Here is a 13,139-nt window from a genome sequence, read left to right on the forward strand (position 1 = left end):
AACCTAGTGTGCTAACTTTGACCCTTGTAAAATACTTTGAAAAATGCTAACACACATGCACATTGGTGATACACTTGGTGGTTAGCACATGGAAGCAATGGTGGTGAAGTTTGAGTTGAAAAGGAGAATTTCAGGCGTGACCGGACGCTGCAACTTGGATCGGACGCTAGTGCAACATGCGTCCGATGCTAATGAAACATTGACTGGACGCTAATGAAACATTGCGACCAGACGCGCCTATGCAACTGTTCACAGATAGGCAACACACACGATTGAAAGACCTGACGCTGGGTGAGTCCGGTCAGTAGTGACTGGACGCGTCCGGTCGCCAAAATATCTCTCTGGAACCTCTCTAGATCGCACGGGACGCTGATGCAACAATGACAGGATGCTACTGCAACAATGACCGGGCGCTACTGCAACGAAAGGACCGTTGGGCGCCAACGGTCGAATTCAAAAAGTTCGTGACCGGACGCTACTGCAACAATGACCGGATGCTACTACAACTTCGATCGGACGCTACTGCAGCTTGCATCGTAGGCTATTGCAACAATGCACCTGACGTGTCCAGTCATCTCGACCAGTGAGTCCGGTCGTTGCGCAGGGAGCCCCCTCTTGTACCTAACGGCTCTATTTTGTTTGGGGGTCTTTAAATAGACCACGATCGGTCTTGGGCACTCTCTCTTGGTACTTTGACATACTTGACATCTTTATGAGCCTAGGTAAACGCCTCCCACTCATCACCATCATTGATTCATCATCATAGTGAGATTATGAGTGATTCCAAGTGTATTTGCTTGAGTGATTACATCTAGTGGCACTTGGGGATCGTTGTGGCTGCGGATTTCTTATTTCTCTTGGTGGTTGCCGCCACCTAGATGGCTTGGAGCAGTGGAGGAGCTTCGGCACGTGTTGGTGATTATTTGTGGTCGGCTCCGGTGATTGTGAGGGATCTTGTACCTTCCCGGCAAAGAGCCACAAGGTAGCTCTAGTAAATTGCTCGTGTCATTGAGTTACCTCACTTGTGGGTATGTTCTTGCGGTGTCCATTTGTTGGACGAGGTTCGTGCAATACGTCTTAGCCGTCGGACCACCAAGTGTTGGTCGACACAACGGGGATTAGCGTGCCGGCAAGCACGTGAACCTCGAGAGAAAAATCATGTGTCATTCTTGTAATTGAATTTCTCCCGATGATTGGTTGTCATCATATTGTGATTGGTTCGTTTCTCTACACGGTGGTATAATCACCCTACTCACTCTATTACTTTCCTACAAACTAGTTGTAGCAAGCTCTTTAGTGTAATTAGATTTGAGAGCTTGTTTGGTAGCTTAGTTTTATCTAGTGGAGCTCTTTAGTAGAGCTTTGTTGAGAGCTCTTAGTGAGTAATGACTTAGCCTCTTGTGTGTCTAGAGATCATAGTAACTAGAATTGTTGGGTAGGTGGCTTGCAACCCTTATAGAGCTAGAGCAAGTCGTATTTCTCCATTTAGTTTACTAACAAATTGATCTAGTGGATTTGTAGAGTTTTAAATAGATTATTCACCCCCTCTAGCCATATTAGGACCTTTCAGCCGACATTGGCACGGCTCTAAAAAGCACAGCCCGGCTTGAGGCCCATCGTGCCCGTGCCTAGCATGGCCTGGTGGTACTACTGTGCTTGGCCTCTATGCCGGCCTGAGCACGACACGGTGCGGCCCGATAATTTTCGATCACTGGGTGTTCTCAGAATGGACCACAACCGTTGGATCAGCAAAGAGTATCATATATACTAGATGGGTGCCCGTACATTGCAATGGGATACTGTACAAAATCAACTTAACCAGAAAAACTTATTGCAATATCATACACATGTGTATTTGTTCAAATAAAAAATGTAGCATCACTTGCCCGATTCCATGACGTCATACTAACTGCATACGAGACAATGAACATTATAAACATATTCTACCTAAACAACTACATCACACTGAACATTACATGTGTTCTGTAAGTATACAAAAAAATACATTACATGTGTTCTATGATGACTTGCAAATACAATTATAATGTAATAATAACCACCGGTATTATTAAGAATCTTCTCTATAACTGGAGAGGAACTTCATCCAGGATTAGCTAGTCATGGCACCTGTACATTGGAATAAGAAACTTTTTTTCTGATATCCGCATCCAGAAACTGTGCCTTTTTGCTGGACTGCAAGTAACATAACAAATTGCTTCAAACCTGGCTAAACTGTTACGAACAAAAACAAGTCAAAAATCATGTTGGAACGGAAGTAAACTCATTGAAATTTTTTTGGACAGGCTGAGACGTGTACACATTGTCTGCCTATCACTAATACAGAGACGGGCTTTACTCCCGGTGGGGAACCCTCTTTAGTCCCGGTTCCCCACCCGGGAGTAAGCATCCGGGACTAAAGGGGGTCCTTTAGTCCCGGGTCAGGAACCGGGAATAAAGGGGGACCTTTAGTCCCGGTGGGTAACACCAACCGGGACTAAAGGTCCTCCCAGCTTTAAAAAAAATAATACCTCCCACCGCTGCGTCCCATGAGATTCGAACCCAAGACCTCATGCATTGCCTCGCGCGTAGCTTACCACCCCACCTACACAACACATCTGACAATAGATGGGATGCTTCCCTTTTGAACTAACCCACCGGGGGACCTTTAGTCCCGGTTGGTGGCTCCAACCGGGACTAAAGGGTCCTTTAGTCCGGGTTGGTGTTACCAACCGGGACTAAAGGGTCTACCTTTAGTCCCGGTTGGTGTTACCAACCGGGACTAAAGGTTGAGGACTTTTAGTCCTGGTTAGAGACACCAACCGGGACTAAAGGTCCACCTTTAGTCCCGGTTGGTGTCTTCAACCGGGACTAAAGGTCCCCTGCCACTGTGCCGAGCGCAGTAGCCGTTGGGCAGGGGCCTTTAGTCCCGGTTGGAGACACCAACCGGGACTAAAGGTCTCTCTAGTCCCGAGCGCAAAAAATGTCGGGACTAGAGCCCATTTTAGCCTCGGATGAAAGGTCTGTTCTCTACTAGTGTATGCTGCGGGACACCGCCGATATGGTTGGCACTTAATGGCTCTCATCAGCAGCTAGATATGGTGCCCCAATCTACAGTTTGTGTAAAGTAATTTGCTCCTCCCTTGTTTGTACGCGCGGCAGGGCAGGCATCGAAAAAGCTCTCCTATTGTTGCACTGTAGCCGCGGCAGGAGCAGGCGTCGAAAGGCTCTCCTATCGTATTGTAGCCACGGCAGGGGCAGACGCCAAAGTCAGCCTTGCTGTCACGTCTAATCACTGTAGCAGCATGACAGCCTGGCATATCTACGCACTAGAATTAGTCAATTAGATGGATAGAGTTGTATATATATAGCTTTCCACTGTAACCCAGTAAAGATGAGCAAGTTTAGTTTTGTCATCTGCTCTATAGAGCTTCGGTCAAAATAAAGTTAAAACACCGCATCGTAAGCTTCTTATCAAAACACACTGTCACCACACTCGAGACTCCCCTGGCCTCGATCCCGTGTGTAACACATGCGTATGTGCATGCTCACTACGATGAGTCAAACCACCAACAAGCGCGTACGTTACGAATTGAGGAACACGTAGATGAAGAGTAAGCATATCTAGATATACATACCTATGAATTAAGTACTTGTTGACAGAATATACTCGGCAGTTCACCGAGGGGTATCCCACGATGGTAGATTTATCGGCGGGGATGCGCGTAATCAGGAACTGGATGGTGACACAAGACGCAGAGACAGTGATTTAGACAGGTTCGGGCCGTCTGATCGACGTAATACCCTACGTCCTGTGTCTTTGGTGTATTGTATTGAATACATGATGTCGAGTAGAGGACCCCTGCCTCTCCTTATATACTCTAGAGGGGTAGGGTTACAAGTAAAGTATCATATTTGGTACTATACAATGTCTTGCGGTGCACGCCGAGCAGCGCCGTGCATGCCTTGATCTTGTGGGTCGGGCCACCTCCGATGGTGCGGCCCATGTCTTGGGGGGCCATACCCTCACAGTTAGTCCCCGAGCCTGACAGTAGGTGACGCAGTCACGTGGTGCCAGGGTCATAAAGTAGAAGACCAGCCGAGCAGGCAGCCTGTCCCTGGGCATAGCCTCGAGATGAGAACAAGCACATTCACCGCAAGGTGAAGTGTGCCCACTTAGTCCCTGAGCCTGCTGAAAGATGAAGAATGAATCTTGTAGCAGGATCAAAGAAGTCCAAAAGCTTGCCGACGTCGTCTGACATACGCGTATCAAGACCCCAGACGTGCTGCCCAAGATCAGCACCCTGATCCGAACAGCATGGAGCAGCTTGATAGCACACCGACGAGACGTAGCAAGATCCGAGCAGTAAGGGAGTCCCCGGCGTCGCTGGCGATGACTGAGCACCGAGGAGCGAGGAGTCCCCGGCGTCGCTGTCGATGACCGAGCACCGAGGAGCGAGGAGTCCCCGACGTAGGCGGCGATGTCCGAGCACCGAGGAGTCCCTGACGTCGCTGGCGATGACCAAGCACCGAGGAGCGAGGAGTCCCCGACGTCGCTGGCGATGACCGAGCACCGAGGAGCGAGGAGTCCCCGGCGTCGCTGGCGATGACCGAGCATCGAGGAGCGAGGAGTCCCCGGCGTCGCTGTCGATGACCGAGCACCGAGGAGCGAGGAGTTCCCGGCGTAGGCGGCGAGGTCCGAGCACCGAGGAGTCCCCGGTGTAGGCGGCGATGTCCGAGCACTGAGGAGTCCTTGACGTAGGTGGCGAGGTCCAAGCACCGAGGAGTGCCCGGCGTAGGCGGTGAGGTCCGAGCACCGAGGAGTGCCCGGCGTAGGCAGCGAGGTCTAAGCACCGACGTAGCTGACGACGTCCGTGCGGTGAAGTGTGCCCACTTATTCCTCGAGCACGAAGAATCTTAGCGCTGAGGAGTAACCGACTTAGCTGGCGATGAAGCACGGGCGGCGAACAGTCTGGTCAACTAGTCGGCGGCGAAGTGAGCATTGAGTAGAAGCGACCGACGAACAGTCCGATCAACTAGTCGGCGACGGAGTCCATGAACCAAGTGGTCCGACCAGTTGATCGGTGGAGAAGCCTGAGCACCAGGTGATCCGATCACCTGGACGACGAACCTGCAATACAAATATATAGAACGGGTAGTACATGATACACAAATAAATAAACTCCAGAGAAAAATCAACAATGGTGATGAAACGACGTATGCAGTTCAGTGATCAGTTGGCGTGAAAATATAGTTATGTTTAATATAAACCGCCCGAACAGTTAGTGTGTAGCTGAGTCTCCAGCCCTAGCTAGCCCATAGTCCATAAAGTCGAGCGCGAAGCCCGTGCACGTGTAGGAGGAATAGGCATGACCAAGGAGCCGCTGCCGACCACCCATAACGCAGAGCGCGGAGCCCGTAGCACGTGTAGGGAGGAGCCGGAGACAGGGTCGTCTCTAGAGGCATCCGAGCATCAACGCGACTGTTTGGGGGTTCGAAAAATCATTTAGAGAGCAAACATGGAGAAAATAGTTCGGAAAAATATTATGATGATATACGGAGATTGGAGAATATTTAGAAGAATATTAAAACGTGACTTAGCTTTAGACGGAGCGTCTGGTCGACGGCGTATGGCGTTGTCTGGTCGCCGTTGATGGCGAACACCTGGTGGACGGTGAGTTGTTGGTGAAGGCGACCTCGGAGGTGGTTCCGAGATCGGATCTGCTATTGTAGGTGCTGGTGTAGCAGCGATGAATCGTCGTCGTGGACCGGGACGAATCTCCACGAGATTGACGACGAGAACGTGTTGTTGATTTGAGATCCATCTGGCTCGTCATGGATCAAGCGCACACCCCTACCTGGCGCGCCAACTGTCGACAGAATATGCTCGGCAGTCCACCGAGGGGTATCCCGCGATGGTAGATTTGTCGGTGGGGATGCGCGTAATCAGGAACCGGATGGTGATACAAGGCGCAGAGACAGTGATTTAGACAGGTTCGGACCGTCTGATCGACGTAATACCCTACGTCCTGTGTCTTTGGTGTATTGTATTGAATACATGATGTCGAGTAGAGGACCCATGCCTCTCCTTATATACTTTGGAGGGGTAGGGTTACAAGTAAAGCATCCTATTTAGTACTATACAATGTCTTGCGGTACACGCCGAGCAGCGCCGTGCATGCCTTGATCTTGTGGGTCGGGCCACCTCCGATGGTGCGGCCCATGTCTTGGGGGCCATACCCCCACAGTACTTGTGCTTAGGAATCGTTAAAAATATTACAATATAGTATATTAGCGGAATGAAGCTGTTTGGCGATCAAGTGTCCTACGACCAACCATATCTCCTGGTCGTCAAGAATTAACGTGTGGTAGTATATAGAATTCTATTCAAAGCAGGCTGGTCGTGGCGGCTGATTAATTTGGTTTGGTCAGAGAAACGATAATGATTCTACAAGGATCCGGACACGGCCATTTCTTATCCCGTCCCATGACCCCCCGCTCCCTCGCGTCCACTCGCTACTGCTCCGCCCGCACGCTCTTCGGGCCTGCTAGCACCCTCGGGACGGACGCCGCGCCTGCCCACCCACGCTCCCTCCCCTCTCCGTGACCTCCATTGCGACCCCGCGCTCCCCAGCGACCCGACTCCCGCTCCCCCTACCGGAGACGAGGACGACGGCGGCGGCTCCGACAAGGTAGGTCGGTCCTCCTCTAGATCTGAGCCCTCCTCCCTCTTCCTCTGGATCTGAGGGACGCGGCGGTGGCTAGGGTTCCGGCGAGCTCTGGGCTCCTATTTCCTCCTCCCTCCGGCGAGCTCGAAGGTGATGGGCCAGGGGCTGGAGCAGCCTGCACCTCGAACCCATTCCTTTGCTGTTTGTACGTCTTTTGTTATTTCTCCATGTTGCAAGGGAGTTTTTGAGATGTTGCAATAGATGATTTTAGAATGTTGCAATAGGGTGATTCATGTGTTGCAGAAAGGGAGCTTTAATGTTGGGATTGTTACAACAAGGGATTTTAATTGTTGAAATTACCTTTTTCAAATGTTGCAGCATTGAAAGGTGATTTTTGAGTTGTTTCTATTTTCATGTTTTATGGTTGATTTTGCGATGTTGTAGTACTATTATTTAAAACATTGTAATACATATTTTTTCGATGCTGCAGTACATAGTTTTGCGATGGGCACATGAGAACAGGGTGTCGGAGTGCAGACAGAGGACGGGCTGCCACGAGTGACGCGGGCGTACCGCACGCTCTTGCCTGGGCTGTGTATCACGGCTCGGATCGAACGAACTGCGCTCGGACGCTGACTTGCGTCCGGACGTCGAGGCGCTGGCTGCTGACCCCGACCTTGCTCCTTGTTACTCGTACACGAGTATTATAGCTAGTGGTGATTCCGTGACTAGTGAGTTCAGTAAGAGTACTCCTATATATATTCATAACGGTGGCAGGCTCAAGTAAAATTGACCTGCAGTCAATGGCTCCCCGCTGGCCTGGTTACACTGCCCAGATCTGAACATCACTGTCGAATAAAAAATTCACTTTACTGTTAAATTTTGAACCGACAGTGGTATATCGGCAGTGATGGAGGGTTGACATCACTGTCATATCGTATAGTTTGGCATGAATCCCCTGGTAATCAACTGCGGTCGTATAGACTTAATTTGACGAAAGTTCCTATAATTCTTGCAATGTTTGCATGGGCAGAAGATATGGTTCCCATTTCCAGCATGGGCTTTGTCATCGGTGATAAATTGTCTTACGCCATGCATGTACCGCTTGTCTGTTCGGGACAGATGCATCCACTCTCGATTCATCTCTACACAAAAAAATATTGAGACAGTAATTACAAAAAATTAATAAGAAATCGAGCTTTATGAACAACCATTGTAGCTTAAAAGTACCATTTTTGAAAAACATTATTGTACACTAACTATTGAAAAATTGAAATTGGTAGCCCCGGCCCTGTAAATTAAAAATCGTAGTAAAAAATAATTATTGTACAATATTAAAGAACAACTATTCTATTCTACTTCTAAGAACTAATTATAGCATCACATACTAACAATGATGATCTTGACCACCATGGAATAATTAGCTAGGAATTTAAATGTGTTCATAGACACCAACCTTTTGGATGATGGATTCACCACAATTTGAGCCTTGCATGAATGTCCAATCAGAAAAGTGCTCTCTAGAATGGAGAAAGAACTAGAATGAGAATCAAGCAATGTAGCCATCAAAATAAAGCTAATTAAGCAACAAAATTAAAGGGGTGGATGTTTATTACTAAACTTAAAGCAAAAAGATCAAGCCATTCTTCAAAATCTAAGCACTAGCTTCATGACGAAGAGCAACCGCAGCATTGGAGGGAAGGGTCTAAACGCGCGCCTCTGTTCTTGAGATGGAAGAGGGGAGGAAGGAGAGGACGGCTGCAGCCTTCTTGTGTTGTAGCCTTATCACTGTCGGTTCTTGGCTAGAACCGACAGTGATAGAGCACAATCACTGTTGGCTCTTAGCTTAAACCGAAAGTGATGAGTGGCCGCCAAAATACTGCCGATTCACGTCACAAACTGACAGTGATGTGGTCCTTCACTACCGGTTTTAGCTCAGCCCCAATTATTTTTTCCATTTTCAAGCTTATAACCGACAGTAAAAGTATATCACTGTCGATTCTCATAAATCCGACACTGATAATGATGATGACAACAGTGACGTGCAGACATAGTGTTAGCATGGTCTCGTCGGAAGGAAGGAGCAGGTGAGGCGGAGCTGTCGCCGTTGTCCGATGAATAATGTGGCACACGTGCGCCGGCACACGGTACAAGATTTTTTTTTCTTTGAAAAAAGACGATGTGTGGGGTCCATCCAATGGCAGGCAAATTCAACAAAGCTACCAAGGAAGAATTTGCTTTTGGAAAAAGAGACCGCTCAAATGCGTCACCTATATGGACCTTATTACCATTTGTCGACTATCCTTGCTTTATTAATTAGAGTACGGAACTTGGTCTAATTGGACGGGTGCATGCGTGCAATGCAAGCTTCTTGTCATATAAAGAAGAAATTAAGAGACAAAGAAATAAAAACAGAAAATAAGAGAAACAAGGAAGATTACAACAGACTTTGGATCTGAAAATCAAATGGAGGGAGGCTCTTCTTCTTGGCTATATGCAAGAGCAAGGAAAGCTCCTTAAACAAGTTTGACTTGCAAGCCAAAAGGTTCTAGCTTTTTTTTCGATTGAAGATCCGGTTATTCATAGCGGTCCAAATTGCTCATCACATCAATATAACTGCATTGATCATGAAAAAGAGGGGGGAGGGAGAGGGGGGTGGGGGGCGGTGAGGTGAATCTTGACGTTATTTATGGCTTCAGAAATACTAATGTTGGTTGGGCAGATCAGATTTAAAACTAATCAGCATCCTTTTTAGCAAAGGGGCAGTCCAAGAGTTGGTGTTCAAGGATCTCTTCAGTGTTTAAGGAGCATAAAGCGCAATTATAATCTTCCAAATGCACATGTCTCCTTCTCAAGATGTTTCTGGTGCTAAGCCTATCTTTGAGAAGAAGCTAGAAAAAAAGACCTTGTGTTTTGGTTGGCAGAAGGAATTCCAAAACCATTTAAAGGAAATATTTACTTGACCATGTCCGGCCAATCAGGGACTCATAAGCTTTAGCAGAGGAGAAAGAATTAGAGTTCCATGTGTAAGTCGAAATGTCTGGGCCTTCATCTAAATGGAGATTTTCACACTTCATGGAGAGCAACTAAAACTGAGCAAAAGCCGATTTAGAGATAGGCAAGTGGAAGAGTTGCAACGTAGAATTTCTAGAGATAACCATCTTCACTGAAATAAACTTCTTTGCAAAGGAATGAAGCTCAAGTAACTCTAATCTTAAGACCTGCGAGTGGCAAAGGTCATCCCATAGAAGACACCCTTTTCTATCCACAATTTGGAGAACAGTAAAACCCTTAAAATGTCCAAAACTTTTAGAATATCCCTCAACCAAAAAGAGCCATTTTTTCACATGATTTGGTAACCTTCCATTTGGGTAAAGTTTTTCCCAAATAATGCTTACCTTATTGAAGAATTTGTGTAAATTTTTCATCATTAGGGCTTCATTATGAGATTTTAGGTCAATCACCCCCAAACCACCTTTCCTCCTTTCGCATACACACCATTTCCATGGCTGCCTTAGGAGGCTTTTCCATTTTAGTCAGTTTCTCTCCAGAGACAGTACTTTCTAAACTTGCCAATATGTTTGATGACTGTAGCTGGTAGAATGAAAGTAGACATGAATAAAGTTGGTAGTGAGGAGAACACAACATTTACCAATTCTAGTCTACCGGCTTTGGAACGGAATGTTGAAGTACTGATTAGACTTCTTTCACATTTACATATCAATGTTAAAAACTCCTCAACTTTTGGTTTGGAAAGTCCCAAAAGGTAAACCTAGGTAAGTGGAAGGAAGAGATGCCTTAAAGCAACAAAACTTTTCTTTATAGATGTTCTTCATAGATTTACTATAATTGACTCTGAGACTAGTTGCTCCACTAAAGCTGTGAAGTAAGGATTTTAGGAAAAACAACTGCGTTGCACATCCTTTCAAAATAATGAGGGTGTCATCTACATATCTACATATTGCACAATTGGGAAGTCTGAACTGTATTGCAAAGGAATTGGCGCATTCAGGAGGTCAATATCTTTAGATTTATTGACCAGGGGTTGAAGAAAATCTGGTGCAAGAACAGACAACAAACGGTGGCGGGTATGTATACATGTACACTACCTATTAATAATAGTTTATTATTATCATTCTTGTGATGCAACACGGTGTTATATAGCCATACACAAATTTATTTAATTGGGATATGTGGTATTATTAGATTGGAGCATATGCTATATTATTCACATATATATACGTATGAGAATTACAATCGTGACTTACTTTAAGTATCCTACAATCTGAACTTTTTATGATGTCTCCTGTTAGAATCACGAACACGTGCTTGCCCACTGCTAGTTTTATATAGAAGACACAAGGGTAGTGTATATTGTTCAGATCGTGCGTCCTAGTTGTACCAATATAATGTACCCCAACTGCTCTGATGGCATATCTTAGCAGTCTTAAATTTGTACTTTATTATTTGTTTGACATAAGCCTGGACTTGTCATTTGTCATCTCTTTTGATGTGTCCGTTGCTCATCTTGGATGATTCTGACGTTTTGTCGCCTTCGTCTTGTCCTCTGCGTTTCTTTGCCTCGTCTTCCTCTTTAGCCTTCTTTGCTGCCTCGGCCGCCGCCGCCTCTGCCTTCTCCTTTGCCTCTGCTTCCTCCTTCGCCTTGGCCGCATCCTCCTTGGCCTGCTTCAGAGCCTCCACAAGACTCTCCAAGCACGCGTTGGCGTCCCTCTTCTTCTTGGACATGGGCATCAGCTTCTCTGCCACATCTGCCGGTGACATGTCTGTCTCCTCAAGCAGCTGCCCTATCTGGCCGAACAGCTCGTGCTCCTCGACGTCCAGGTAGTTCTTGGCGAGCACCTTGAAGGCCCGGAAGCGGCAGTAGGACATCTCGATATGCCTGTCCATCCTGCCTCGCCGGATCAGCGCCGGGTCCAGCTCGTCCTTGTGGTTGGTGGTGAAGATGATGATGCGCTCTCCGCCGCACGCCGACCAGAGCCCGTCGATGAAGTTGAGCAGTCCCGAAAGGGTCACCTTGCTGCCTTCTTCCTTGTCGGGCTCCATCGGCAGCTTGGGCTTGTCGTCACCGTCTGCTGCCTTGTCGGACTTGGCCTTCTTGTGCTTGCGCTTGCCGGTGAGGTCGGCGGAGCAGTCGATGTCCTCGATGACGATGATGGACTTGCCGGTGGTCTCGATGAAGAGCTTCCGCAGGTCGGTGTTGTTGTTGACCGCCGTGAGCTCGAGGTCGTAGACGTCGTAGTCGAGGAAGTTGGCCATGGCGGCGATCATGGTGGACTTGCCGGTGCCGGGGGGTCCATAGAGCAGGTACCCTCGCTTCCACGCCTTGCCGACCTTGGTGTAGTAGTCCTTAGCCTCCCGGAACGCCTCGAGGTCGTCGACGATCTCCTCCTTCTCCTCAGGGTCCATGGCGAGCGTGTCGAACGTGGCCGGGTGCTCGAACGCGACGTGGCTCCAGACGTCGCCCCTCCCACGGCCGCCGCCGCCGGGATTATTGGTGAAGAGGCGGCGCTGGCGGTTGCGGACGGTGACGGCGCGGCCTTCCTGGAGGACGTGGGGCAGGTACCTGCCGACGACGAGGTCGCGGTGGCGCCGGTGGAAGACGACCCGGTAGGTGCGGGGCTCGTCCTGGTTGCCGTATAAGCTGATGACGTTGGGCCTGGGCACCTTCTTGGCGACGTACCACCAGACCGTGGCGCCCTGGAAGGCGTCGGTGACCTCGTCGTTGTCGCCGACCGAGACCTGGAGGTTGCTGCTGTCCCTACCGAGGTCGGCCTTGAGCTTGCGGGCGCGCGGCGCGCACGCGTCGGAGAGGTAGGCCTCGGCGGCGAGGAAGAAGTCGCTGCGGCGGAAGCGCTCGGCGCCGTACTCGGAGATGGTGATCTCGAGGTAGGGGTTGAAGTAGGAGGCGAGCTTGTTGGCCCAGGTGGCGACGCGGTGGCTGAGGGTGACGGGGACGTGGCTCTGCACCATGGACCACAGGAAGAGGAAGCTCGCGAGCGCCGAACCTAGGCCCGTCCACTTGTCCACCACCGCCATGGCTGTTGTGTGTTGCCCAGCTCTAGCAAGCAAGCTTTCTTGGTACAGGGCCTACAGGCACAGAGACACTTGCTTGTTAACTACTCACTTTGAACTCATAGTAAGCACATGGTACATTGTTTGATCTCAAGTGCCGATCGATGCCAGTTTATATAGACGCGACCATACTGGGAAATGCATGCAGCTAACTCAGCCTACTTGACTTGGAGTGAACTGCTGCTGCTGGTCGCTGCATGCCTGGTTGCCGTTCGTTCGTGGTCTCCTGTCTGTCTCGATCCTAGTGGATCGGAAGGAAGTAGCAAGGAACTATGCTAGCAGTAGCAAAGGTAGAATTTGCTTTGAAAACAATGCATATGCGTCATCATCTAGACACATTGGTCGGATGCATATGCGTGCACTGCAAGCTTGTATATATAT

General features: G+C 48.6%; 1 protein-coding gene across 1 annotated transcript; it reads right to left on the reverse strand.

Moving 5' to 3' along the window:
• Positions 1 to 11,099: 11,099 nt before the first annotated feature.
• LOC136502802 (AAA-ATPase At3g28580-like) lies at positions 11,100 to 13,039 on the reverse strand. The gene has a single exon (XM_066498044.1). The coding sequence runs from the start codon at positions 12,720 to 12,722 to the stop codon at positions 11,157 to 11,159; it is 1,566 nt and encodes a 521-aa protein (XP_066354141.1). The 5' UTR covers positions 12,723 to 13,039; the 3' UTR covers positions 11,100 to 11,156.
• Positions 13,040 to 13,139: the final 100 nt, after the last annotated feature.

Source organism: Miscanthus floridulus, chromosome 14, assembly GCF_019320115.1.
Source record: "Miscanthus floridulus cultivar M001 chromosome 14, ASM1932011v1, whole genome shotgun sequence".
Classification (NCBI taxonomy): Eukaryota; Viridiplantae; Streptophyta; class Magnoliopsida; order Poales; family Poaceae; genus Miscanthus; species Miscanthus floridulus.